This window comes from Budorcas taxicolor, chromosome 11, assembly GCF_023091745.1.
Source record: "Budorcas taxicolor isolate Tak-1 chromosome 11, Takin1.1, whole genome shotgun sequence".
NCBI lineage: Eukaryota > Metazoa > Chordata > Mammalia > Artiodactyla > Bovidae > Budorcas > Budorcas taxicolor.
Window position 1 is genome coordinate 32,929,096 of NC_068920.1, and position 27,079 is coordinate 32,956,174.

Genomic DNA, 27,079 nt, shown 5'->3' on the forward strand with positions numbered 1-27,079 from the left:
TCATGTACTGTGAGTTCCCTGATATCAGGAGACTGACCCTTTTTCTCTCATTGTTAAACCTCGGTAAATGAGTGAAAATGAATGTCCCTGGAAATGTCATTTCCTCCTATCAGCTCAGCGATGGGCTGTTGATCTCCAAGTCTCTGAATCATCTGACATTTAGATAAATTCAGTGAGTGACTCACTCATATTTTCTCTTCTCTGCCCTGTACATGCTCCCCACAAGAGAAATTCTTTCCTCTCCATCTTGTACCCAAGCCCCCACAACAGGGCTGGACAATGAGTCGGTGTGTGCAGAGTGAGGGTTTGATGAATGAAGGAGATCTCCTCCCCAGCACTAATCCCAGCCTGGGGTTTCAGCCCTGCCCTTGTCCTTCTGCTCCAGTAAGACACCAGTCGCAGTCCAGTCTAAAAGGTCAGTTCTATTTTATTAGTTCTTGAGGAGACGACTCACCCAGTGGCCTCTGTCCTTTTTCTCACTCTGCCCTCCTCTATATGGGGCCTTCTCCCCACTACTGCCTAATCACCATCCTCTATCTAACCTTCCTTCCCCTTCTACTCCTATGCCATTCTACCCCTGGTCAGCCAGGACCCCCAGGCTGGGCTCTCAGTTGTGAGGGCGTGTGCTGAGCACCAGGCAGAGGGAACTGAGCCCAGCGCCAGCCTTCTCCAGTTCTGAACAGGACACAGGTACGAGGGTGACGTCAGAGAGCTTCTGCAGTGCCTGCACGGAGGACAGCATGTAGGGAGAAGGGAGTGAGTCCCCAGGACCTACAGGCGGGGCTCCCTTTCAGCCAGCTCAGAGTGGCCCCACTCGGGCTTCTAGAAAAGGCACCCCTTCTTCCTCCCACAAGGAAGGCCTGAGCCCCATCTCTCTGGTTGGGGGTAGTGGTGGAGCTGCTGCCTTCTCTCACCTCTTGGCTGTTGGGCAGGTCCCCGCCTCCGCGGTGCAGGAGGAAAGGGGGCAGGCCGGGCTGCCCAGGACGCAGAAAGAGACAGTCAGCTGCTGCATCATCTGGGAGGGTCAGGGAGGCATAGGGGTGATCAGTCAACACTGCCATTGCCTTGGGGGAGAAGAGAGAGGAAATACAAAAGGCTCAGCCTCTCCACAACTGAGTCCTGCTGCCTTACTACCTACCGCTAAGGGCGGGGGACAGAGTCACATTATTGTGGAATAACAGCAATCACATGTCAGTTTCTGTGTGTCAGATACTGAGTGCTTTAATTAACTTTGCTAATTTCCACCTCGGACTCACAGGCAGTTCTTTCCACCTGCTATCCACTTCTCAGCTACTCCAGACCCCACCCATCGATCCTATCCATCCTTCAAGACACAGATTAGGTGCCCTTCAATGGCAACCCACTCCAGTACTCTTGCCTGGGAAATCCCATGGGCGGAGGAGCCTGGTAGGCTGCAGTCCATGGGGTCGATAAGAGTCAGACATGACTGAGTGACTTCACTTTCACTTTTCACTTTCATGCATTGGAGAAGGAAATGGCAACCCACTCCAGTGTTCTTGCCTGGAGAATCCCAGGGACAGGGGAGCCTGGTGGGCTGCCGTCTATGGGGTCGCACAGAGTCGGACACGACTGAAGCGACTTAGCAGCAGCAGCAGCAGCAGAGAATTTCGTGAAACCCCGGAAGACGATGTTAATTGTCCCTGTTCCTCGGTGTTCCAGCTGCCTGTCCTGCTTATAGTAACTTGTTTTCTCACACAGATGGACAGCACAGTGAGGGTAGGGGTTGGAGCTAATTCTCAGAGCGGCCCTGCTCCCCGCCTCCTGGGCCTAGAGCCACGCCCACTGTCGTTGGCTGGCCCCCAACTTGCCCCACCCAGCCCCGCCCCTTCTCACCCTGACAGCTTTTTGGGCAGCCTCGCTCGAACCTGCCACCACGGTGCGGGGTCCCCCCATACCGCAGAGGCCACGCAGGTGGGAGGAGCTTGTGACAGGCACCGTGGAGACGGCAAAGTCCTAGAGCGAACAAGGGAAAGTATTCAGTGACAGGGATAGCCTAAACACAGGCTACTCTCAGCCACTTCCTCCTCAGCCCCCTAGTCCCTTCCCTCTCCTCCCCGCCCAGGTCCCTCCGACCCCATCCACCCCCGACTCCCCCCACTCCCATCCCCGCTCCTAACCCGGAACGTGTCCGCCACGATCTCAGCTCCTCGGTGATTGGTCCACTTGGAGAGGCCTACGAAAAACTCCCGGCCTGAGCCCAGGGAGGTGGTTGAGGTATGAGGCGCGAGTGAGTTGGAAACAAGGCTCAACGTGGCCCATTCTCCCAAAGTCAGCCTCCCTGTCTCAAGCCCCAGGGTACAGGCACCCCAGCCTCACCGGTGAAGAGAACATCAGTGCCATCCAGGGTCGCGTTCTCGTCCCCCATCTCCACAATTCGGAGCCCCAGGTCCTGGAGGGCTTTGCGGACTCCATCGACCTTAGGGCAGGAGAAGAGGGAGTGAAACAGATATTTCCACCCCCATTCTTCCCTAAAGCCCGGGATGTCCATATCCTTCTTTCCCTCTACTCGAACCCGTGCCCAGGCGCTCACCTCCGGCCTGCGGGCGGGGCTCCAGGGCCGCGTGATTAGAGCTGTATCCCCTTGGATCACGGCGGTGTCACCGAGCAGCGGTCCCAGCGGCAGCGACTCTTCAGGAGGCAGTTCTACTAGTTGCAGCCCCAGTCGCTGCCTCAGCTTACCCCCCAGCACACCATGCTCCCTCTGAGCTTTGGCTAGGTCCAGAGCCGGGAGGCCAGCTGCTGCACCCTCCCCCGACGCCAGGCTCTCCGGGACCCCCCGGATCAGGGCATGGGAGCAGCGGCCCAGCCCCTCCCCTGGCGTCCCCATCCCATCCACACAGACGCCCCCTCCGGCTGCGCTGATTTCTTAGTTTTCTCTTTCTACTTCACCTGTCTGGGAGAAGAAACAGAAAAGGGGGAGGCAGAGAGAGAGACATGCAGAGAAGGGCGTAGGGGGATGGTTAAAAGCGCCTGGGTCTTCCGTCTGCCTTCTCTGGCTGCCCCTCCCACTCCGCCCCACCCCCTCCAGACCTTCCTCTCCTGCAGACCTCACTCCACCCCGCACCCTCGCAGATCTGCTGCTTTAGGGGGGAGTCCGAGGAACAAGATTGGGACCCCTAATTTCCAAAACACCTGTTGGCCCTGCTTGGGGGTTTTTGAGAGGTCCCCGCCAGGCGCCCCTCTTGGCAGCCGCTAGGATGCGCTCACTCCCCAAAAATGCAGCGGCCCCGCCCCCTTAACCCTCAGCTGCTCGCTGCCTTAGGGACCCGAAGTGCGGCGAGGAACCCACGAGGGTGATGGGACAGGACGAGACAGCTGGGGAGAGAGTTAGAGCCTGGCGGATGAAAGCCTTGGACGTCCGAACGAGAAAGGGAGAGAGGGTCAAGGAGAAGGGAATAGAGCCTAAGGAGTTAAACATCTCTCTCCACCCCAGTCAGTCACTCCGTCCCTAGCGCGACCCAGTGTAAACCAGACTCAGTCCCGGAGGACTGGGAGAGGTCTAAAACAAAATCCGAGGGGCGGGGAAATTGGGGGGCGTGGTTCTGGGGAGCAGGCGCCACTCGGGGCGCCAGGACATGGTCCCCCAGCCCCCTGACCCATCTTCCCCAAAGTCCACCTCGACTCAGCTCCGCACCCAAATGTCGACCCTCCGCACTGTCCCGGAGCAAGCACGGGTCCAGCATTCCGGAACTCCGGTCTGCACACGGTCCAAGGGACACCTCCCACCCCAGACTCACCTCCAGCGGCCACCGCTGCTCTTGCCGCTCAGTGATCTTGGCTGGAGCCCCACCCCGCTTAAGGACAGAGTTGGTGAAGAAGAGAGTAGTAGCCTTCAAGCGTCGGGGACCGGAGCTTTGGCTTTCAGTGGTCCCCGGGTAGGCGAGCTCAAGTACTACGGTGGGTCGGGGGCACGACGGTCTGGCGGCTCCAGGGCATTGTCTAAGCGGGACGGGGCGGGGCTCCTCGAGGTCACGCCCATTCCGCCCTGCTATGCCGCTCCCACTCCACCCCGACTGCGCGCCCCCCTTCTCGGAATTCCGCCCCGCCCCAAGATCGCTGCCCAGACCCACCCAGATCAGGCCAGCCCCAGCGGCTGGGCTGCAAATGCGGCATGGAGCCCCAGATAGCACTATCGTGGACCTACACATAAAAATGGCAGCCCATCACAAGCACCCCTTTTCTAAATTCCTGGTTTCTGCCAGGAGTTCAAGGTCATTAGCCTACCCTTCTTTCCTTGTTATTCACACTCCAAGCCCCCGTTTGTATAAAAACACTTGATTGTCATTCTATATTTTATTACTGAAATACAACCCACCCCACAATAAAAATCTCTCGCAGATCCCCCATCCTTGCTTCTCATTGCCCCCAGCAAGCCCTACACAGGTGCTCCAGGATGCTATGCTCACTGGCCATTTTGGAGTGTGTCCGTTGGGTAGTATGTGGAAACCACCCAGGGCCTTTGTGGAGAAAATGGAGGGGGGTGCCAGGGGGCCCTAGGAAGGGCCTTATTTGAGGGCCTTGGCCACTTGCTCGTAGGCCAGCTCGATTTCCTCATCATCTGGACAGGTGGAAGCAAACTCTTCCCTAGCATAGGCATTGCGCAGGTATCGATGCACTCCACGAAACACATCCGGAATGGAGAATCCCCGGTACTTCTTACATACCACCTAGGGGTGCGGGAAGGAGGACCAATAGGTTAGCCTCAGGAAACCAAGCTGCCATGCCCTTGGTCCTTCCCTTATCCCAAAGCCTACATGATAAAATCCAGGCATTTAAGCAAGTCCGCTACCTGGTTTCTTTTCTTATGACTCATCAGTTCAGTTCAGTTCAGTCACTCAGTGCCGACTCTTTGCCTCAGCTCGCCAGGCCTCCCTGTCCATCACCAACTCCCGGAGTTTACCCAAACTCATGGCTATTGAGTTGGTGATGGCATCCAACCACCTTATCTTGTGTCAGTCCCCTTCTTCTCCTGCCTTCAATCTTTCCCAGCATCAGGATCTTTTCAAATAAGTCAGCTCTTTTCATCAGGTGGCCTAAGTATTGGAGTTTCAGCTTCAACATCAGTCCTTATGACTCATCTCCCACATAATCACCTGCAGTCATCTTAACTCCTGTCTGGTAAGGCCTTCACCCTTTCTCTCCACTTACTGAAATCCTGGCATTTATAACCAGGGCCTTTTCAGACCACCCCAGTCCATGGTGCTTGTTTTCTCGTCCTGATTTTGAGATATAATTCACAAACCATAAAGTTCTCTTAAATTTCCACAACAATTGCTGTCTACTTGTCCTAACTTTCACGTGAAAGTTATTTTCTCAGCTAGATTTCAAATCCTTTGCAGGCAGGGACTTACCTGCAGCATGCCAAGATCAAAGGTCCCTCATGCTACAACTAAGACTCTGTGCAGCCAAATAAATAAATAAATACAGAGATTCTCAATACACAGTTCTGCAGCAGACTGACACCAGGCCCACGTTTCACAAACTAAACCATAGCTTTGAGCTGTGACAAAAACAAGGGAACCAGCAGTTTTCATTTTCCACAAGAGGAAATGGAGACTGAAACAACAGACTTAAAACTTTGATTTTAGGAAAAGCCTGGTCTGTCTGATCTGGAGATGTGGCAATGATAGAGACAGGAAGAGCATTCTTGAAAGCAGTACTGGAATGTGTTACTCTCAGTCTGTTTGCACCCACAGCTTGCATCATGGAATGTAATTAATTCTCCCAAGCAGTGGTCTTGCCAGCAAAGATAGCAGAGAAGGAATAGGGTGGTGTCTGCCATTGGAAACTACTCTCCGAAAGAAACCACCTTTGGAGTGGTTGTCATGGGAAACCTGCATGGGAGCCCCTTAAAGAGTCATCCCTCCTCCCACTTACTCCTCCTACAGTCACTACTCACCTGTACTATGTGGAGCTTGGGCAACAGGTTGCAGTCAGCCAGAGTGAGCTCATTGCCATCCAGAAATTTCCTCTGAGAGATGCCCTCATCCTCAGCACTGGTCTCATCTACTTCATCTGGGAGAGGGGACGTCAGGTAATTGTCTAATACTTTCAGGGCTTTCAGGAGCCCCTTCTCCAGGTCTGTGCAAGAGAAGGGAGTTGGTAAGAACATCAGAAGATCGACATAGTCCAAGAAAGCCCATGGCGGGGGTGAGGAAAGTCCAAAACAATAATAGCTAACACTAATGTGTCTCATTTTCTCTGTGCTCTTCTATGCAATTTACATACAAAAACTCATTTAATTCTCACATCAACTGGGGAAGTAGGTATTGTTATCCTCGTTTTATAGATCTGAAAATAGATTTCCAGAGAAGTGAAATGGAAGGCTCACAGCTATTAGAATTTGTACTCAGGTCATCTGGATCTAGAGTTGCTATTATTTTTTAATTTAAGTAAGGTTTGCAATATCTGCTCCATCTCCCTGATATCTGAATGTCCAGGTGTCTCTAATCCCTAGATCTTTTCCATTCCTCCTAGGACCCAGGCCTCTGACCCACAAGACTCACTGTCATTGAGTGCTGGGTTTGAATTCTTAATGTAGGCAGAGAATTTGGCAAATATGTCCAGCCCAGCTGTGTTGGATTCAGGGTTCAGAGCTGCCAGCTTGGGGTACCTAAAAGCCAATGGGAGAAACTGGATAAGATATCTTCCGAGGAGGAGCCTCAGCTCCCCTGCCTTAGCCCCACCACCACCTCTGTTTTCCATTTCTTCAACCCCTTTCCCAGAGTCTCCCAGCTCCCCTACTTCCCATTCCAAGTTCCCCTCTACCTGGGAGGGCACAGCACTGCCTCCAGAAATTCCTCAATCTTGTTGGTATCTGTGTGCACTTCGGTGCCATACAGCAGGAAAGGGAGCTGCCCTCCTGGGCACAGCTTCTGTACTGTCTCAGTCCGCCTGGAGGAGACCAGGCATAAGGACTGGTAAAGGGCTTTAGGGAGACCCAGAAAGGGGAGATGGAGGTAGGTGGGAGAGGGGCTTCAGATGAGGGGATGGGGGGGATGGTTCAGGATGGAAGGACTAAGGTGAATGAGTGTGCACATAAGAGGTGTTTAGAGGAACAGAAGTGGGCCTACCTCTTGGTGTCAACAGTGGTGACATTGAAAGTGACTCCCTTGAGCCAGAGCACCATGAAGAGTCTCTGGGAGAAGGGGCAGTTTCCGATCTTGGCCCCATCACTGCCAGCCTGGAAAGGAAGCCCCAGCCCAAGGTTAGGCCTGGTGTACCCCACTCATCCTGAGGCCATTCTCTGCATCTCTTACTCCCAGACTTGACTGCTTTCTGCCTAGTCATGACATATAATCAGTGTCTTACTGGAAAAGCTCCCCACATAACTGGGCTCTGCACTCTCTGGTCTGGGTCAAACCTAAGACAGATCATTACAAATATCTTCTGCAAAGGTTAGCTTCTGGTTTCCCAGAGAATTGAGGACAATGGGAGGACGGCCCAGGGAATGGATTTTGGAGAATTTGGAGGATCTAGACCCTAGAGAGGGAAGACAAATGGGGGTGGGCGTAGTTACTTTTCTCCGTGCTATTCTAAGCATTCTACATGCCATAATTCATTTAATTCTCACATTGACCATGAAATAGAGCCTAGAAAGGGGCTTTGTTGAAGCCAGCGGTGTGGGCTAGAGGCCTGGATTCCTGAAGGAAGTAGAGCCTGAACACAGGAGAGGTGGGGCAGGGGTTTGGAAGCAGGAGTTCTGGTTCTCTATACACTACCCAAGCAGTTGGGTGGGGAGTCAAAGGACTCAGAGCCTCACCCTCAAGGTGTGGAGGGCTTTGTAGAGGGGGCTGCTCTCTAATCCCTGACCTCATCCCCCAACAGACACCTCCCCCTAGGCTGAGGGTGATTCATCTCACTGTGTCTTGGGTCTCAGCAGCTTCCTTCCTGGCAAGCAGTGGGGGCAGGGACCTGTGAGGCTGAGGCCTGGGCAGACAATGCCACCTCCCTCTTCCCTGGGTACTGCCGGGGTGGGGTTGGGGTGAGGGGTGAGGGGTGGGGGGATGGGGGGGTAGTGGGGGGTCTCTCAGAGCAAGTCTCCTAGCTCTAGATAACCTTTCTCATAGGACCCAGGGCTGGAATCTCTGCAGCGCAGCCCCACCCAGGAGTAAAAATAGCCCCTGAGGCAAGAGTGAGAGTGAGGTGGGGACCACACCTAAGGGGCCGGCCCGCCTGAGAAGCCCCGGCATAGAGGAGAGGGAGAAACAGGCTGGGACACACAAAGGCTGGAGGAACAAAAGAGGGGAAGTGGAGGGAAAGGAGGCAGGAAAGTGAAGGGTGGGGAGGCTGCGAGGGGAGATACAGACGGAGGGGGAGGTCGCTAAAGGGAGGGAGGAGCACAGAGAAGGGGTCTGGAGAGGCGAGAGAATGCAAGCCTAGTGCGGAAGGGAGCGCAGCTGAAGCGGCGGCCTGAGGTTTCGATATGCAAATACTTTGGGACCACCTCTCCTCATCAACACCCACGGAGAGGACAGAATTGGGACGGCTCTTTTTTTTTCGTTTCTATAACCCTAAATCTCTAAACGCCCTAGTCCAGCTCTCCTCCTCCTGATCTCTCTTTCCATCTACCCTCGTGGTAGCCACTGCTCAACTCTCATCTCCGTGCCACCGCCCGTTCTCTCGCTTCTCCAAGCCCCCAGGGACACTGGTTCTCGACCCCATCACCACTCTGAGCTAGCTTCTGGAACTCCACTCCCACTCTCCTGTCCCCTTCCACCCCACCAATTCTTCCCAGTTCACTTGGTCCCACTCCCAGACCTCCCTACCACACCCTCTTCCTTGAAACCTCCCCCGCCACACACACATACAACACACACCCACACACACATCCCTCCAAGTCTCCCCCACCATGCACCTCACCCTCTGATCTTTTTGTAGGGCCCTTATCCTGAATTTTCCCTCGGTCCCACCCAAACCTTGTTAGGTTTCCGGCTTGTTTCCCTCGGTCCCACCCAAACCTTATTAGGTTTCGGGCTGGCCCCTTCTCTCTCTGTCCCCTATCAGCTGTTCCCTCTCCCCCACCCCGTCAATCTTCTAAACTCCTGGGAACCCTCCCTTTTCTCTATCTTCTTGTCCTTTAGGCTGCTGGAAACTTGCACTTTCACAAACTTTTCAGGGTTGAGCCTAGATTTCTCTAGCCGGGCACATTATCTTCGCCTCCCAACCCTCCTGGCCACCTCCCTCGCCGCCCCCCCCCCCCTCCGCCCCCGCCACACACACTAAAGACTGCACGTGGGGCTGGGGATGGGAATCAAACAGGGAAGGGAGTGGGGAGTGGAGGCTGAAGCTGGGGAAAAGTGTGAGTTGCCTTCCAGGAACTTGGAGGGGGGCCGAGGAGGGAGAAGGTGTTCTTACCTTCACGAACAATTCGACCTGAGGTTGTTCTTCAGCCATGGTTGCGACGGGGACCAGGAAGCGGCTGTCGCTGGGGGAACTGGGAGGGGCCGGGCAGGGAAGGCGGTCTCACAGAAGAGACTCTCTCCCCCAGACCTAGGGCTGGCCCTTCAGCGCCACACGAGCCTGATCAGACCCGCTCACACCAGACGTGGCCTCTCCACCAGTCCGGCGTACTCCACACCCAGCGGCTCTAGCTCTACCCGCTCCCGGACTTGATCTGGGAGCTGACTCACGGACCGCCCCGCCCTGAACCTGGGGAGGGGACGGGCGGGGGGCGGGACTCGACGACCTAGGGAGTGGGCCCGGAGGGGTGAGCCTCGGGTCTCCCTGATGATGGGGGAGGGGGTTTGAGGCGAATCTCGGGAAAATCCCTTGTGTCCCTGCCAGTCTCCTTGATCACAGGACTTTTTTCTGCCTCAGTTTCCCTGCTTGCTTGATCAGAGGACACTCCCACTACACCTTCACCCAAGAAATCTGACACTGACTGCATGAGCACGTCCCCGAGGGCCCAGAAAGGGAATTATAGAAGAAAAAAGTGGTCCTTTATTCCTTTCTCCAAGTTTCTTCCGGACTTCAGTTCCCAGTTCTGAGTTGCTAGGACTGTGGTCCACAAGAAGGACTTGGAAGTGGAAGCTGGGTTTGGAGGAAGAGAGTGGTGAAAAGTAGGGCAGGGTTGGGGAGGGGATGTCACAGGCCCTGTGCTGGGGAAACAGGAAGCTGAGCCCAGGGGCCTCATCACTGGGAGAGGTCCTCTCCCGTTCAGTAGCCTGTTCAGCTTTAATGCTTCCACTTCTGCCTCCCATCTGGAGCCCCTTCCTGTGCCTTTTGCCCTTTTCTCCGTGACAGGTTGCCTTGGAGATGAGGAGGAAAGCAAGGGGTTACTGCAGCCCTAGAGTAGAGCAGCACTGATCCTACTGGGCTGGTGGTAGCTGGTCCTATTGTGGGAGGAAAAGGTGAAAATCAGACAAGATAGTGTGAGCAGAGTCCTTAGGGACACAAATAAAGAAGTAGAGAGGACAGAGGAAGAATAGTTCTCTCCCTCCCCAATAACCTTGATTTTGGAGGTTCTATCAAACTCTTTATGATCTGCTGAAAAATAGCCCCGAAATATGTTCTCCAAACAGGACATATGTCAGCCTTTACATTTGAATCTCTGTCCTATTCAGCCATCTCTTTCTTCCTCATTACCCTCTGACTAACAAGACACCTAGAGTTTCAGAAAATCATGGTGGCATGCAAGGATATAGGAGCAAAGCAGGGCTTGAAACTTAAAGAACAGGAGAGAGTTGGGGAGGGAGCGGGTGGAGTGCAGAGAGGTGCTGGAACCAGCAGTTAGTGGTTTCCTCTCATGCTTCCTCTTCTGTGGGTTTTCTCTTCCCTGGGGGAAGGCCTTTCTCTGTCCTCCTCACAGAGGGGATATATTTGGTGTTTGTTCTCTTTTGGGCTTCCCTTGTGGCTCAGCTGGTAAAGAATCTGCCTGCAGTGTGGGAGACCTGAGTTCAATTCCTGGGTTGGGAAGATCCTCTGGTGAAGGGAAAGGCTACCCACTCCAGTATTCTGACCTAGAGAATTCCATGGACTGTACAGTCCATGGGGTTGCAAAGAGTTCACACAACTGAGTGACTTTCACTTTCCTTCAACAGAAGAATGTAGAATGATTCAACAAATATCTGTTCGTTGAGGGGAATCTCCTCCAAGGTGACCCTTGAAACCTGCACACATGACCCCTTTCATCTGAAGGTCAAAGCAGCACTTCTTGCCCGGGTCCTTTTCTGCTCCAACTGGTCCATGTCCACCAGAGAATCTGCCTCACAAAAATCTCCCCTCTGGGAAAAGCCTCAGGCAAACTGGGTGAGTCCTGAGCTCAAACAGGTTTGGCAGCTTCTCCCCTGCCTCTCTTTTCTCTCCTACAGTTTTTATAGCTAGAACTGCCTTGATCATCAATATTGACTTTGGCTAGCTGGCATGGCTGCCCGCAAAGTATTTTTCCTTAACTTCTCAGGTGACGGGTAATGTTGCCCTCTCCTGGTACCATCCATCAGTGTCTCATGGGTTTGAAGTCAGGGGCTACACCCCCCAAATCCTGCCTCAGAAAATTTTCTCTCCCATCTCAATCTCCTTGCTCCTGCTTTTCTCCTATTTCCGTCTCTCCCCTTTACTTCTCCAGGCTTCTCTTTCCACTTCCTCCCCTTCCTCAGCTTGGTGAACCAGTCCCTAATCTCTTCCCACCCCAGATTGGAAGGTGTGTCCCTCCCCCGATACTGCTTAGAGCTGTCACCTGGCCTCCTCCAGGTTTCCATAGCTCCGTTGCTCAACAATTTGCCAGGGGTAACCATTAACCTAGTCTTTAACTCACTCCTCCACCTTTCTTACTAGAGGAGATTTTCCATTTATTAGTTAGCAGAGGCAGTTTACCCCACCATCTTTCCTAAGTGCTTGGATGGGAATCTCTGCATCTCAAAGTACCCAGAACAACAACAACAACAACAACAAAAAGTACCCAGAACGTGGGGGTGAAGATGTATTTCAAGAGACTTTTTAAAAATATATATGTATTTGGCTGCATCTCAATGGACACAGGTTTGGGTGGACTCCAGAAGTTGGTTTGGACAGGGAGGCCTGGTGTGCTGTGGTTCATGGGGTCACAAAGAGTCGGACACAACTGAGCGACTGAACTGAACTGAACTGTCTTAGTTGTGGCACACAGGATCCTTAGTTGCAGCCTGTGAACTCTTAGCTGTGGCATGTGGGATCCAGTTCCCTGACCAGGGATCCAACCTGGACCCCCTGTATTGGCAGCATTGAATCTTAGCCACTGGACCACCAGGAAGTCCCTTAAAATTATATGATTGCTTATTTTGGTCTATCTTCTTGTTTCTCCTCCCCTCATATACACACTCAAAAATTTGGCTCATGGAGTAGGAACTTATGTCCCCTGCTTTGATTCCACCACTTGGTCCACAATGAGTGAATAATACTCTTCTGTTCTTAGGAGTGTGTGTGTGGGTAGGGGCATGTGCTTGTAGGAGTGTAGGTGTTTTTATTAGGTCTACTTCTCTCTGCTAGTATTCTTGCCTGGAATATCCCATGGACGGAGGGGTCGGAAAGAGTCGGACACGACTGAACAACTTCACTTTCTTTCTTTCTTTTCTTTTTCTCTCTGCCAGAATTTGGTGAAATTCGAATACTTCCAACTTCTCGTGGGGCGCCGAAATTATTAATTAGGCCTTGTGGTGCCCCTATGCCAGCAATCATACTCTGTACCCAGGAAACAGGCAGAGGTGGGCTAAGATAGGAGCCACGCTTCTTATTTCAGCTTATTTATTTAAAACACTCACGAAGCTCTTAATGTGTTTGCCAGGCACTGGTCTAAGCTCTTTATAAATATTAACTTAGACTTGTTGGCATAGGTTGAATTAATGTTGCTTATCTCCATTCTCCAGGAAAAAATTTTAAAAAGTGCACTTCTGTTCCTTTAAGGTCGGTCCCGTCTGCAGATACCCCAAAGTCCCTAGACCCGTTGCGGGGGATGGGGTGGGGGGTGGGGCTCGGGCTCCTGCTCTGCTAAGAACGTTTCTCACAGGCTCTCAATCAAAGCCCAGAAAGCCTGAGGGCCAGAGGCCCGGGTGCTAGGCAACGGCGGAGGGCGGGAAGTTTGAACCTTCTGGTAACGCCCCGTATGCGAATAGGCCAATCATCATCCAGTCTTCTCTGTGGTCCTTTTTTCCCTTTCACTCTGTTGGATCTCTAGGTAGGATCCGGGTTTCTTCGACCAATAGCGGCTAAGGGGGCGGGGCGTGTGCGCGCGCACCCCACCTTCGTGTTGGCGCACCAGTCCCGCTGGTCCGCGGCTGTTAGCGACGAGGTGTCGCGCACGTCGCGACCCAGGTGACTGAAAAGGCGGGAAAACACCGCGAGTTTCCCGCAACCAGGTCGGGGAGCCTAGATCGTGAGACTGTGATCTTGGGGGCTTGGTTGGCAGGAGGGGAGAGAGGAGGCGTGTAAAACGCCCCCCAAAGGACCCTCAAGACCGTCTCCAAAACACAACCTCCGCGTGACAGGAATGAGGGTGGGGCGAGTGGTGTTTTCCAGTCTGTACTTCAGTGAAATACCGGAAAACTGGCCCCTCCAAATGTCCTACATCTGTAACCACAGTTCTCGAAGGCCCACGCAGCTTTACCCTTGGCCCTCTCCCAGTAGTTCTCAGTGGATTTGCTTCTGCGCGCCCCGCTACCCCCGCCTCCTAGCAAGTGAGCTCTCGCTCCAGAACTGTCTTCATTCTCTGCATCCATAGAGCCTCCAAAGCCATGGCTTCGGTAGCAGCGACCCCAGCCAGGACGCCGAACGGACCAGGACCCGGGGAGGCCTCGGCCAGCTTCCCCACGGTGGCTTCAGTGCCGGGCCCCCAGGAGCCCGAGGAGGAGGGAGAGGAGGAGCCTGCTGAGGTCTTGTAGGGGTAGAGGCGCTGTTGGAGGAGCAGGAGCTCGACAGAGCCGGAAATTGATTGGAACGCCTGATTGTTAGAATATAAAGGGGCTGGGAAGACCTGGGCTAGTCACTTCCCTCCGCTGAGTGTCGATTCCACATTTACTGAATGGGGGTGATGATACCTATCTCTGAGAGTCGATAAAATAATTAAAATTAAATAAGACATGGCCCAACCCTGTACTTATAAGTAGTTCAAATATTAGTTTTCTTTCCTCCTTGCCGGCAGATTCATCTGTGTGTCCTGTGGAATTCAGGATACCTGGGCATTGCCTACTATGATACTAGTGACTCCACCATCCACTTTATGCCAGATGCCCCAGACCACGAGAGCCTCAAGCTGCTTCAAAGAGGTAAGGACAGAACTAGGAATTCCCCTATGCTGGCACTGGAAGTGTATTTCATTCATATGGCCTTACCTGACTCAATCTATTTTATTAGTTGACTCCTAGAGGCTCCCTTTATTGTTTTCAGGAATTCATCTCATTATTCACAAACATATCAGGTGCTGAAGATATAGTCCTGAGCAAATCAGTCATGTCTGTCCTTTAGGGGTTTACCATCCGGTGATAATCTCATGGGCACCCCTCTTCCCTCCCATTACCCATCAGTCTTATTGCTCTTTCTTTTTCTAATTTCATATGTGACTCCTACTTCTCCCAAAGTGGGGGGCCCTCCCTGCTTTTGGAGGAAATAAGTTTTTGAGGGGTGAAGGGAGATAACAAAGGGAGGGTTACAGGTTCCCTTTTAGTCAAGAGATAAAGATCCTGGAACTCATTTGCTCTCCATTCTCCTTCCAAGTTCTGGATGAAATCGATCCCCGGTCTGTTGTTACAAGTGCCAAACAGGATGAGAATATGACTCGGTTTCTGGGGAAGCTTGGTAAGGACTGAAAAAGGGAAAAGAGGAAAAATGGGGAAGGACAAAATTACGGAATGTTCCAGAGATTAAAGGGTCTTGTGCGGAGCTACAGCCAGGAGATCAGAATTGGGTGAGAGGGAAGATGGGAAAGAGGCAAAAGGACTATGATGTACAGACTGATGGCCCTTTCTTTGTTTCCTTTACAGCCTCTCAAGAGCACAGGGAGCCTAAGAGACCCGAAATCATATTTTTGCCAAGTGTGGATTTTGGTATCTCCTCCTTTTTTCTTTACCCACACCCCCATCCCAGTTATGTGACCCTTTCTCCTAATTCCAGTTTCATCATCAGAGGTCTCCTCTCAGCCCTGTCTCATTCTAAATCTGTATGTTCTTCAGGCCCCATGACCAGTCTCCTCACAATCTCTCCTAATCCCTACCTTTAATAACCTGTGGTTTAGGCTTGTTTAGGGATGAGGGCCCTCCCTGAAAGAGGGTGTGGTAATATTTTTTGGTCAGTTTTGATTGTTGGCATTTTCCCTTTTAAGCCAAAGCCATTTGCCTCTTAGTTCAAAAAAAAAAAAGAAAAGGCACTACCTCAGTTACCTTACTGATCTAGAAGGCACTTCCATTATCTTCCCAGGTTTGTGAAAAGGACATGGAATGTTCTATCTTAAATTCCTCTATTATGATTTTTCGACCCACAATCCTCAATTCCAGATAGATATCTTACTCACCTCAGCCATTTATCTTTCTCAGCTTATGTTCCCAGCCAAACGTCTTTATATTATATGTAGACTAAAGAGAGAGTCTAAAATTTGGTTCTTGTTTCAGCTTTTCACTAATTGCCTGTGTGAATTTGGCAAGCCACATCATCTCTCTGTTTTCTCATTCTTAAAATAAGATGAAGATTGGGGCTACAAGATCTTTCCCTCCCATTCCCCCCTCAAAATAGGCCTGGAGATAAGCAAACAGCGCCTCCTTTCTGGAAACTACTCCTTCATCCCAGACTCCATGACCACCACCGAGAAAATCCTCTTCCTCTCCTCCATCATCCCCTTTGACTGCCTCCTCATGGTGAGATGGGTCTTGCGAGATAAGGGCTGGGATGTAGCAGATTAGAAAAAGGCACAAGCATCTGGACACTAGGGTTGAGTCCTGGAGGTACTAGCCCAGTCCTGGAAAATATTAGTTCTTCCTGGTGTTGTCCAGCTACCAAGACACTGGGATTTAGCCCAGCTCCACTACCGATCTCCTCCTAGGTTCGAGCACTTGGAGGACTGCTCAAGTTCCTGGGTCGAAGAAGAATCGGGGTTGAACTAGAAGAATATAACGTCAGCGTCCCCATCCTAGGCTTTAAGAAATTTGTGTTGTAGGTGACTTACCCTAACCTCAACCAAAGCAAGGTGGGATTGGGAAGCCTGGGAAAGTAAGGCAGGTTGGAGAGTGGTGGCAGTGACCCATCTGGTAAAGTGCTCCAGGACACACAGGGTTCCTGAGAGGGTGTGGAGCTCTGGGGAGAAAACTGACAGTCTTCTTGAAGGAGGGCTAAGCAGGTGGGACTTAGGAATGAACTCAGACCTCTCATACCCCAGCCACCTTCCTTTCTGCTTGTTTTCTGTTCTCAGAACCAATCTGGTGAGCATAGATCAAGACACTTACAGGTAAGGAGATGGAGGCAGGCTGTCATCTTTGGGGAGGGAGAAGGATTAAGCTTAATGCTGTAATAATCCTAATGGGGCTTCAGTTTCTTTAATCCTGGGGCTATTAAGATTTCTCTCCCTGAAGGAAAGAGAAGTGGGGGGTGAGAGGAGAGAAGAAGAAAAATACAAAGTTGTTACCCTCCTTATCTAAATGGAGAAACTGAGGCAGAGAGCAGTGAGGGACAAACCTTACATCAAGACTTGATCTCAAAAAAAAAAAAAAAAAAGAATTGATCTCAGGAGAGATTCCCAATCCCCATTCCACTTTCTCAATCACCTTTAAAAATCCAAATGACCCTAATTTCTCCCTGATAGTGTTCTGCAGATATTTAAGAGTGAGTCTCACCCCTCGGTGTACAAAGTGGCCAGCGGACTCAAGGAGGGGCTCAGCCTCTTTGGTAGGTGTACCTGTCCCTCATCCCACACTGCACAGGCCTGCCAGAAAAGCAGCTGCCTCCAGAGATGGATCCCAGCCCCTCTCTTCTCACTTTACCCCACTTCCAGCTGTCACTTCTGCTCTAGTCCAGCTTTATTATCTTCTTTGTACCCTTCTTGAGGTTGGGCATCTCCCCGAAGCCTTGTCCAGTATAGTTGTCCCATGTCATTTGCATAGCATTCCCTACTTTACCAACTCCGTCTTTATTCCTTGGGTTTGTATGAATGTTTGTACTAGTGATGTACCTGTCTAGGGACTTTGGGAAACCCTATGTATAGAGGAGAGTTATGTAGTTGCATAACTTTTGTGTTTGTTTTGCATAGAGTCTTATCTCTTATAGTTGTCTCAGGCTTTAGGCTGTGTTGGGGACATCACCAAGTATCCACGTGGTTTCACTGTGCATCTCAGTGGGTTGGGTCTAATGTTTACGTATATGTGTTGGGCTTTTTGTGAGTCTAACTGTGCCTACTCGGAATATTTTTCTGGCTGAGTGTTCCTGTGAGTGCTCATTCCCTCCCCCAGGCCCATGTAAGGTAATCCCGGCTCAGACTTGTGGCCAGACGCTGGCTTTGGCTGCCTTTGTGTCCTGTATCTGGGGACTAACCCCCAAGCCAGCCAGCCCAGCACCCAAACCTCTGACCCTGATGCCTCAGCTTAGACACATCCATACATTCCTTTCTCTGCCCCTGCTTGTAACAGGCTCACTCCCTACCCCAACAGGAATCCTCAATAGATGCCGCTGTAAGTGGGGAGAGAAGCTGCTCAGGTGAGCAAGAGTCACACATGTGCATGCCGCCTATAGCCTCAAACACACCACCCTTAACAGTAATGAAAACAGCTGCCCTTTCCCAAATGCTGTCTAAATGCCTTTAGTCCTTACAATGACCCCATGTGGTGTGTTACTCTCATTTTACATTGTCAGCACAGATACATACAAACCCATTGATGGATGACACACGAACTTTCTCACGTACTCGCAGCAGAAACACAATCACAAGACAGCAGTGTACACATGGTAATATCTTTAATGATTAAGAACACTTCAGATGTGAGCTGTTCTCTGATAACTTTCAAATTAGTATCTCTAGTTCTGAGCCCCACATGTGGAACACTCTTTTGCCTATCATTGCCACCTGCAATTTCCACAGGAAGCTCAAACTCAGAGCATCCAAACCTGTGCCCACTGGCCCTGTTCTTACTTTCTGCATTCCCTTTTCTGCTTAGTGGAGTTGCTGGCAATATAGCTTTTCAAGCTCTGAACCTTGGATTGATGCTTCTCGCTCACCCCCTATATTCAGTTATTCACTAAGACCTATTGATTCTATCCTGAAATGTCTCTCCCAGCCATCCCCTTCTCGCTCTTCCCTCTGTTCTAATTCTGGCTATCTTCTTCTTTAACCTGGAGCATTGCATTCACCTTCAAATTGGTGTCTCTGCCTCTAAACTCTTCCCCAAACTATTCTTCATTCTAAAATAATTGCCATTCCAAAACAGAGATCTGAACATGTCACTCCCCTATTTTTTAAACCTTAAGTAAAAACAAAAGACAAATCTTAGGAGGCTCCCTCATTACCTACAGGATGAAGAGTACAATGCTCAGGTCCCTCAATTTTAATTTCAAGGCTTATCTCTTCAAGTGTATGGTTATTTTTTGTCGTTGTTGTTGTTTGGCCACAAGACTTGGGATCTTAGTTCCCAGACCACGGATGAACCTGGGCCCTCACAGTGAAAATGTGGAGTCTTAACCACTGGACCACCAGAGAATTCCCCCTCCAGGCTACATTGATGCTGTTCCCTTTAGAAAGTCTCTCCCCTGTTCTCCACTGATGAGAATCTGACATCCTCTTCAAGGTGCAACCCAACTATCACCTTTTTGGTGAAGCTTTCACAGGCACCTCTGAGTGTGTTGGCATGCATCTTGCTGTGTGGTAACATAGTGCTTATTTATGTTTTTTAATTGCACTGTCACATCAGGTTGGAATTAGCACTTAGTGAATCTACTTGCCCTCTATGCAAGTGAGTGAATGCTATGCCATGGCACATTCCTGTTACCTCAGCACATAACCCTCTATGAAGTAGAATGCAAGCACACTGGTTACATCATCTCTAAAAAGTTAGGAAACCTTTGCTAGCCTGCAGGTACACAATCCTTTTCCCATGCCACCTGCCCTGCAATATCTTGGAGGTTAATTTAGGATTATCTATGAAGTCATCACCAGATAATTGGTGAGGTAATTTAATTACCCCTACATTCTCTAGTTCTTTAGGTACAGATCTCTAATCTCAATGAAGGATGAAAGGAAAGGAATTCTCAGAGGAGAAGAGAACTGAATCAAAAGTGAGGGAGAGTGCAGATTCCCTAGATAGGACCCCCATAGAGCATAGAATCACAACCTGATGATCAGCTAAGGGCCCAGCTGATCTAAAGCCAGACAAGGAACCTGGAAGGTGACTGTCACAGTATGCTCTGAAGAGTGATGTCCAAGCAGTCTGGAGATCTAATTTTGAAATCCAGCTGTCCTTACTAGGGCCATGACTTTGGACAATTTGCTTATCTTCTAAGGACCTCATCTCAACTGACTTGAGCCTGACTTGACCAAGACCTCCAGGCACTTGAAGTACATAAGTCGGAGACACTCAGGTGTTTTATAAGGAAGCCTGTCTGGTGATCCCATGGGGAGAAGGTATTCACAGACTGGCCTACGCTGCCTCAGGCACCTCTGCTCCCCTGTGCCCAGGAACCAGAGGTGCCTGAAACTCACCCTTGAATCCAAATGAGTCCTCCATTTCATTCTAACCTAGGGTGTTCTAACAAAGAATAAGTGGCCATAGACTCAGTGTGAGATACACATCCTTAGGCCCCAGTGTCTTCACAGGTTGGCTCTTATACAAAATGGTATACCTAATGGCTTGCTCTAATGCAGGAAGGAATCCGTGGCCTCCCAGGTCATGATAGCGTCTCACTACTCTTCATGGCCATAGATAGAGATACCCTCCCTGGATTAGAGAAACACAGATGAGACATTTATTTCTGTATAATAATTTAATTTGTCAGGAAATACTTCAGCCACATAAAAGGCAGTAATCATAATATAAACCTCTGTGTTTCCACTAGCCAGTTTAAAAATAAGACAATGTTGTGAAGCTCTTTAAGTACCTCTACCCAATACTTTCTTCCCTGCAGGCATGACCTTGAGGACTTAAGAATTGAGGACTTATCATTCTACATGGAACAGTTACATACTTTCATAGGAAGGACATGAAAAGACGAATGTCTGTGCTATTTCACAGCTAAATACAGATATGCAAACTCTTTCTGACTCACTCCTACTCAGCTGCAGAGAGAGCTAGAGTGTTGGAATTCAAATGCCTCAACACGCTGTTCTCCCTCTAAAAATATTGAAAAGCTCCATCACATATCCACAGGGAATGACACATGGTCATATCCATCACAACTGAGATACACAGTCACGGTTATGCTCACATCCAGAGATTTTCAGTAGGTGTGAATAAACACACCTGCATAGATAGGACACTGTACTTACAATGTGTACCAATACACATTGCCACCATCCCCCAGGGCCCTCCAAGGGCACATTTTCCCAAGTTGAGATCAAGACACTGGTAAGAACAGCTGTAATTCCTGGTCTCTCCACTCCAACCCTTACTTCCAGGCTGTGGTTCACACGTCCAACCCAGGACCTGGGGGAACTGAATTCCCGTCTGGATGTCATTCAGTTTTTCCTGTTACCCCAGAATCTGGACATGGCTCAGATGCTGCACCGATTGTTGGGTCACATCAAGAACGTGCCTGTGAGCCTGGGTTGAGGGGCCGGGAGGTGGGGAAGGAGGCCGAGGAGTGGTGGGCATCTTGAGGGCCATTAGAGTGGGAGAAGGAAACCAGCAACTGTCTCCTTGTCCGACTGTAGCTGATTCTTAAACGCATGAAGTTGTCCCACACCAAGGTCAGTGACTGGCAGGTTCTTTACAAGGTAAGACCTCCCTTCTTGAACCTAGAAATCCAGGGTAAGCCCCCAGCATGTGTCCCAAACCCTCTTTACTCTTGTCCCCATGTCCAACTTTATCCCAGCACCTTAAAAAAAAAAAAAAAAAATTTGTAGCATGGAAATTGTCAAAAAAATTTTCAAGAGAATGATATAATGAACCCTCATGTACCCACCATGTAGCTTTAACACTTTGACTTATGCAAATCTTGTTTCACATCTCTCTTCTCTTTCCTTTTCTTGGATTATTTTGAAGCAATTCCCAGCCATCACGTCACTTCACCCATAAATATTTCAATATGATTTCTAAAAGAAAATTATTTTTTTAAAGAGAACAATACCACTGTCTTACCTAAAAATGAATATTTTATTATTGTCAATTATCTCATTTATATTTCTATTCATCTCTTAAATGTAATGGTTTTTAAAATTATTTATTGTTTATGGCTGTGCTGGGTCTTCTTTGCTGTACAGGCTTTTCTCTAGCTGCGGTGAGTGGGGGCTACTCTCCAGTTGTGGTGCGCAGGCTTTTCACTACAGAGGCTTCTCCTGTTGGGGAGCGCGGGCTCTAGGATGCACAGGCGTCAGTAGTTGCGGTTCCCAGGCTCTAGTGCGTGCATGCATGCTCAGTCGTGTGCAACTCTTTGCACCCTCATGGACTGTAGCCCACCAAGGTTCCTCTGCCTGTGGGATTCTCCAGGCAAGAATACTGGAATGGGTTGCCATTTCTTCCTCCAGGGGATCTTCCCGACTCAGGGATCAAACCCACATCTCCCACATCTCCTGCACTGCAGGTGGATTATTTACCACTCTGCCACCTGGGAAGCCTCTCCAAGGTTTTAGAGCACAGACTCAATAGTTGTGCACTGCCACAGGCTCAGTGACTTGGGCTTAGTTGCTCCAAGGCATGTGAGATCTTCCTAGACAAGGGATCAAACCTGTGTCTACTGCCTTGGCAGGAGGATTCTTTACCACGAAGCCACCAGGGAAGCCCCATGTAAGTCTTATTCTGTGAACTTCCTTAGTAATTTTAGTTAGTTCCACAATTTGATCAGGCTTTTTTGTGGGTAGCCATTGTTTTTGCTGCTTGTTTGTTTCCATCATGGCTAGATTATAAGCCCTTTGATTTATATACTCTATATGTCCTTTGACACAGAGTAAGGGCCAGTAAATGTCCTTTGGATTGGGTTTGTGCACTCAATCTAATCCCTGGTTAGAGAAGCCACCCCAGGTCACTGACCTTCACGCTGGGAATTAACTCTCAGTGACTCTCACCCGTCCGGTCTTCATGCTCTCTCACCCAAATGCTGGCATTGCCCCTACTGCCTATTTACTTCTTCTCTGCCTTTCATATCCCTATTTCTCTTTCTCCTTCCTCTGTACAAACTTCTCTCTTGGGACACTGTACAAATCTCTATCAAAGCACCTACCACTTTATTTTTAAATCTTCTGGGTTTATTTCTGTCTTCCTCACTAGACTAAGAGCCCTTGTGGGACAAGGGACCCTCCTGTCTTTGTTGTCTTCAGAGTCTCAGTGCTTAGTGTGATGCCTGGTGAAGAGATTTGCAGATGCTATTTTCTCTTGGTTTCTTTTTTGCCTTTGAGAGCTCCTCCGTCTCTGTTATTATGTTTTTCCCTATTGGTCTTTGTTCTTCTCCATCCAGCCCTGTCCCCTCACCTCAGCCCAGCCCGGGTACGGGCCACCCTCCTCTGTCCATTTCTCCTACAGACAGTGTACAGTGCCCTTGGCCTGAGGGACGCCTGCCGCTCCCTGCCCCAGTCCATTCAGCTCTTCCGGGACATTGCCCAAGAGTTCTCAGATGACCTGCACCACATTGCCAGCCTCATTGGGAAAGTGGTGAGTGGAACGAAAGAGGCAGATCTCCTGGGAAACTAGGGGAGAGAGATGGATCTAAATAATGGAGAACAACGGGTGGGAGCTCTGGGGAATATGGTGTGGAAAACGAGGATGCATGGGAGACACTGAGGGCAGCTGGATGGCCAGAAGATGGGATGGCAGACATCAGGGGTGTGCCTTGAGGCCTAGAGGGTCAGGGTTAAAGCCAGGACTGAAGGGCGAGTTGGGGCCCGGGTAGAGGTGAGGAATAGGATGAGATTGTGCTGGATGGAAAGAACCTGGATTTCTTGTCTCCTCAGGTGGACTTCGAGGGCAGCCTTGCTGAAAATCGCTTCACAGTCCTCCCCAACATAGATCCTGAAATTGATGAGAGTGAGTGTTAGGTGTACGGATGGGTCCCTGAGCTCTGAAACATGAACCTGCCCTGCGATGGGGTACTGTCCTCCACAGGTGACCCCTGCAAGTGGGGATGATCATCGCAACCAGGGTGGGAGCCTTACTTTTGATATCCACGTGTCTTCCACGCTCTTAGAAAAACGAAGACTGATGGGACTTCCCAGTTTCCTCACTGAGGTGGCTCGGAAGGAGCTGGAGAACCTGGATTCCCGGATTCCTTCATGCAGTGTCATCTACATTCCTCTGGTGAGGGCAGGAGGCGGGGGCGGTGCACTCCCCGAAGGCCTTAGGGAGACATGAGGCTTAGGAAGGACACATTGGTAGATAAGAAAACTCCTGGAGAAATCAGAAGAATGTGAACACTCTTTGGTGCTTAGGCCCCTGAGGGAAGCATTTGGGGGACTCTGGCTACTTCTAAAGAAAGTGCCCAGAGCATCACTCCTTGCTTTATCTCTTCTTTACTCTCCCCAGATTGGCTTCCTTCTTTCTATTCCCCGCCTGCCTTCCATGGTGGAGACCAGTGACTTTGAGATTGAAGGTCTGGACTTCATGGTGAGTCCCTTGACCTCTGTAGGGGGCAATAAGGAAAGGCAGTCAGCAGCTGAGGGAGGGCCTTTCCCCATCATCTCTGCCCAGTGTGGGATCCCTCTTTCACTATTGTATCTTTACCAGCTCTGAGACAAAGGAGAAAGAAATCAAGGCCAGGGCTAGGGTGGGGTGAGAGAGGATGAGGATGGAGAGATGCAAAGCCCATAGCTTTGAACCCTTGTACCCAGTTCCTCTCAGAGGAGAAGCTGCACTATCGAAGTGCTCGAACCAAGGAGCTGGATGCACTGCTGGGGGACCTGCACTGTGACATCCGGGGTGAGAAGCGAGTGGCTGGAGCGGACCGGGCAGCGTGGAGGCGATTCCGATAGGCTCCTTTCCTTTCTGCTATTCCCCCTCTCTCTCTAACTCTGCCTTTTCTGAGTGTCTCTGGGATTTCAGATGGTTTCTAGGTTCGTCTGCTGGCTTCTTTGTCTCTCCTTTGCTCTCCCCTGGAGCTGACACCAGCTCCTTCCCTCCCCTGCCCCCAGACCAGGAGACCCTGCTGATGCACCAGCTGCAATGCCAGGTGCTGGCGCGGGCAGCCGTCTTGACCCGGGTGTTGGACCTTGCCTCCCGCCTGGACGTCCTGTTGGCTCTTGCCAGTGCCGCCCGAGACTACGGCTACTCAAGGCCCCGTTACTCCCCACAGCTCCTCGGGGTACGAATCCAGAATGGCAGGTGAGGACAGAAATGGGTGGAGAAATAGACACGGGGGGCCCAAAGGCCCCATGTTCTGGATCCACAGGCTACATGCAAGGTAACTTTGCACCGGCTGCAGGCATCCGCTGATGGAACTCCGTGCCCGAACCTTCGTGCCCAACTCTGCAGAGTGCGGGGGGGACATAGGGAGGGTCAAAGTCATCACCGGACCCAACTCCTCAGGGAAGAGCATCTACCTCAAACAGGTAGACGAGCCCCCGCGCTGCCTCCTCCATCATCCCCACACCCCGCCTCCCAGGCACCCCAGGCCCCCACCGCTCTTCCCCACTGTGCTCTGACCCCACGTGCCGTGAACAGACTCACACCCGCTGTCTCTCTCCCTGCCATGTTCTCATTTACCTGAGGGAGGGCCATGTGCCAATGACCATCCTCTGACCTGAGTCCGCCTCTCCCACCTCCGAGGAGGTCCATGCTGTTCTCAGCATGCCTCTGCCCACTCCCTGCCACTTTTCACTGACTCTAAAGTGAGCCGAAGGGGCTGTTAAACTGTGTCCTTCTATCTTGATCTATCGTTCTCTCCTGAGATTAGCCTCACCTTCACCTCAGCCCACACCACCAGGCACTGTACCTGTCTCCTCCTTTATTCAGGTAGGCTTGATCACATTCATGGCCCTGGTGGGCAGCTTTGTGCCGGCAGAGGAAGCTGAAATCGGGGCAGTAGACGCCATCTTCACCCGAATTCACAGCTGTGAATCCATCTCCCTTGGCCTTTCCACCTTCATGATCGACCTCAACCAGGTCAAGAGGAGGCAGGGGTGGGGGAGGGGATAATGGGGAAGAAACCCTAGCCCTGAAAAACGGTCAGAACAGGAAAAAATTTCCTTCTGCTGCCTGTTCTTTACGCTAGGGGCAGGGAGCACCCACTTCAGAAACCAGGATAATCAATGCCATGGACCTTTGCTAGTCCCTGGCTTTGTGTGAGGCACTGTTGTCAGTGAAAGGATGAACAAAACTTGCGTCTCGCCATTAAAGAACTTGCAGTTCAGTAGGGTGGACACGTATTCAAGCATCTTTATTCGCAGGCACACTGGTCAGTGCCAGGCCTCGAATGTTTATGAAACTCTCCCTTATCCACCGGGTGCCCAGCAGGTGGCGAAAGCGGTGAACAATGGCACCGAGCGCTCACTGGTCCTAGTGGATGAATTCGGAAAGGGAACCAACACGGTAAGGGCAAAAGCTAATGAGGAACTAAGGAGAGGAAGATGAAGGAGGGTGAAAGAGCAGGAGGGTGGGGCTGGGCTTCTGGAAAAGAATAGGGGTGTGTGGGCATGAGGAGGGAAGGCCCGGCAGGAGGAGGGGGCGCCCGGGGCACCTGTGGCTCCACACCTTCCCCCTGCACTCTGCAGGTGGATGGGCTTGCGCTGCTAGCTGCCGTGATCCGACACTGGCTGGCACTTGGACCCACGTGTCCCCATGTCTTTGTGGCCACCAACTTTCTGAGCCTTGTTCACCTGCAGCTGCTGCCACAGGGGCCGCTTGTGCAGTACTTGGTGAGGAGACCTACCCAGCTCCCCAGGGGCCCCGAGGCTGAGCATTTCCCAGAGCTGGGAACTGGCTCCTGCATTGGAACAGGGACCATGTCCCTTTCCATTTCTTACTCTCAACAGCGACTGACCAAGGGTATTGGGGCAGGAAGCAGGATGACTGATGAACCCTGTCCCCTTTTATTCTCTTTGAAGACCATGGAGACCTGTGAGGATGGGGATGACCTTGTCTTCTTCTATCAAGTTTGCGAAGGTGTTGCCCGTGCCAGCCACGCCTCCCACACAGCTACCCAGGCAGGGCTTCCTGAGAAACTCATTGCTCGTGGCAAGCAGGTGAGGCCCGAAGAGCAACCACCTTCATCAGGGCTCCCATCCACTGTCCCTGCTTCTCTCAGGGGTCCGGATTTCTGGGCCCATGGAACTTCTGACCCATACTTTCTCTTCTCTTACCCAATATCCACCCCCACCCCTACCCCTTCCTCCTTGGTCCCAGGTTTCAGACTTGATCCGCAGTGGAAAGCCCATCAAACCTGTCCAGGAGCTGCTAAAGGAGAAGCAAATGGAAAAGTGAGTGCAGGCCCAGGGTGCTTGTTCTCAGGGTCCATGTTCTGCAGCTCTTCTGCCCCTTCCAGGGACTCAGACAACCTCTTTGCCCTTTAATGATTCAGTTTCTTTCGGAAACTCCTAAATTCTCAAGGTCTTGGATTTCCTGTGCTGCATCCTCTCCCCTCTGCTCAGGGACTCTGTTATCCGTCCTCCCCCAAACCTCACTCTTTTCTCTCCCTTCAGTTGCCAGACATTAGTAGATAAGTTTCTGAAACTGGATTTGGAAGATCCCAGCCTGGACCTGGACATTTTCATGAGTCAGGAGGTGCTGCCTGCTGCCACCACCATCCTCTGAGAGTCCTTCCCGGGCCTTCCTCCAGGTCCCAAACCCCCGAAGGCTGCCAGGCCTCCTTGTTTCCTTACCTCCCTCAGAACCAGAGTTCTCTGTTTCCCTGGAAGTTCTGTTACATGTTAGTAATAAAGCTTATTTTGGAGAAAGTTGTTGTTTCCTTAGACCAGCCAAAACAAAGCAAAGCGAGCAGGAAAGAGATGAAACAGGAACCAGCAGTCTGCAGAGGAACT

The 27,079-nt window shown here is 51.0% G+C and overlaps 3 protein-coding genes across 3 annotated transcripts; 1 reads left to right on the forward strand and 2 right to left on the reverse strand.

Moving 5' to 3' along the window:
* Positions 1 to 415: 415 nt before the first annotated feature.
* On the reverse strand, positions 416 to 3,961 carry DDAH2 (dimethylarginine dimethylaminohydrolase 2). The gene is made up of 7 exons (XM_052648801.1): positions 3,759 to 3,961; positions 2,552 to 2,914; positions 2,338 to 2,437; positions 2,139 to 2,212; positions 1,855 to 1,974; positions 915 to 1,064; positions 416 to 724 (listed from the first exon to the last, which is right to left on the reverse strand). Exons 2-7 carry the CDS (start codon positions 2,846 to 2,848, stop codon positions 608 to 610), a joined length of 858 nt encoding a protein of 285 aa, XP_052504761.1. The 5' UTR covers positions 2,849 to 2,914; positions 3,759 to 3,961; the 3' UTR covers positions 416 to 607.
* A 338-nt stretch (positions 3,962 to 4,299) lies between these two features.
* CLIC1 (chloride intracellular channel 1) lies at positions 4,300 to 9,615 on the reverse strand. The gene is made up of 6 exons (XM_052648473.1): positions 9,379 to 9,615; positions 7,095 to 7,204; positions 6,790 to 6,915; positions 6,528 to 6,634; positions 5,921 to 6,102; positions 4,300 to 4,688 (listed from the first exon to the last, which is right to left on the reverse strand). Exons 1-6 carry the CDS (start codon positions 9,415 to 9,417, stop codon positions 4,527 to 4,529), a joined length of 726 nt encoding a protein of 241 aa, XP_052504433.1. The 5' UTR covers positions 9,418 to 9,615; the 3' UTR covers positions 4,300 to 4,526.
* A 4,112-nt stretch (positions 9,616 to 13,727) lies between these two features.
* Positions 13,728 to 26,909, forward strand: MSH5 (mutS homolog 5). Its single transcript, XM_052648858.1, has 24 exons — positions 13,728 to 13,865; positions 14,135 to 14,258; positions 14,707 to 14,787; positions 14,973 to 15,035; positions 15,718 to 15,839; positions 16,025 to 16,134; positions 16,391 to 16,426; positions 16,781 to 16,863; positions 17,622 to 17,667; positions 20,576 to 20,714; positions 20,831 to 20,893; positions 22,635 to 22,763; positions 23,063 to 23,135; positions 23,296 to 23,405; positions 23,631 to 23,711; positions 23,936 to 24,023; positions 24,236 to 24,425; positions 24,526 to 24,652; positions 25,056 to 25,205; positions 25,557 to 25,631; positions 25,814 to 25,957; positions 26,147 to 26,284; positions 26,445 to 26,518; positions 26,741 to 26,909. Exons 1-24 carry the CDS (start codon positions 13,728 to 13,730, stop codon positions 26,850 to 26,852), a joined length of 2,496 nt encoding a protein of 831 aa, XP_052504818.1. The 3' UTR covers positions 26,853 to 26,909.
* The last annotated feature ends 170 nt before the right edge of the window (positions 26,910 to 27,079 follow it).